Source organism: Emiliania huxleyi, assembly GCF_000372725.1.
Source record: "Emiliania huxleyi CCMP1516 unplaced genomic scaffold EMIHUscaffold_9168, whole genome shotgun sequence".
NCBI classification, from domain to species: Eukaryota; Haptophyta; order Isochrysidales; family Noelaerhabdaceae; genus Emiliania; species Emiliania huxleyi.
In genome coordinates, this window is record NW_005195173.1 from 1 (window position 1) to 865 (window position 865).

Sequence of the window (865 nt, forward strand, 5' to 3'; positions counted from 1 at the left end):
TCCAGCCCTCGCGCCGCACAAGGCGGATGGCGGAGCCCCCGAGCGCGGCGTGCAGCCCGTCGGGAGCGAGGCAGAGGCGGTGGACCGCCGCCTTGCCCGCCTTGAAGGTGTGCACCAGCGAGCCCGACGACACGCTCCAGCAGCAGACCTGCTTGTCGGCTCCGCTCGAGTAGAGCGTGTCTGCGCCGTCAAAGGCGACGTCGAGCACCGCCTGGGTGTGGCCGCGCAGCTCGTGCGCGAGCTCGCCGCGCGCGGCGTCCCACAGCAGCACCGCGCCGCCGTCCGTCCCCACGGCCACCAGCGCGGCGGCGGCCGACTTGCCGTGCCACGCCACACAGGTCGAGCGCAGCGCGAGGTGGGAGGAGCGAGCGAGCTCCTGCCGCAGGGTGGAGGACCCGGTGTCCCACAGCTGCAGCCGGCCGTCGGGGGCCGCCTCGGCGAGCTGCTGCCCGTCCGGCGAGAAGGCGCGGAGAGACGACATGATGGCAGCGGCTCCGCAGCGAGAGGGTCGCAGGCGAGAGTGTACGCGTTCTCGCGCGTGTGTGAGGAACGTCGTAGTGCTGAAAGAATCTTACAACGAAACTCCCTCGCACAACACTGGGCACGTCTGTTTTCTTTCTTTCTTTCTTTACACTGGGCACGGCGAGGTGGCATGAAGGTTGCAGCGAGAATCGGCGAGAGACTGCGAAGAGAGATAGGAAGAGGCAGACTCCCTAGGGTGGGCGACGGATAGCGCACCACACACCTCTCCTTAAAATCCCCGTGTGGTGGCGGCGTGCCGTCCTCCCATCCCTCCCTTGGGTTGTCTGTTTTCTTTCTTTCTTTTTTACACTGGGCACGGGACTGGCGCGAAAGAATTTTACAA

At 66.2% G+C, this 865-nt stretch overlaps 1 protein-coding gene across 1 annotated transcript; it reads right to left on the bottom strand.

Annotated features, from left to right (window-relative positions):
* Positions 1 to 19: 19 nt before the first annotated feature.
* EMIHUDRAFT_259427 (hypothetical protein) lies at positions 20 to 481 on the bottom strand (the record flags this gene model as incomplete). Its single annotated transcript, XM_005757277.1, has 1 exon — positions 20 to 481. A coding segment is annotated over one exon (462 nt), but the record flags the coding sequence as incomplete, so codon positions are not given.
* Positions 482 to 865: the final 384 nt, after the last annotated feature.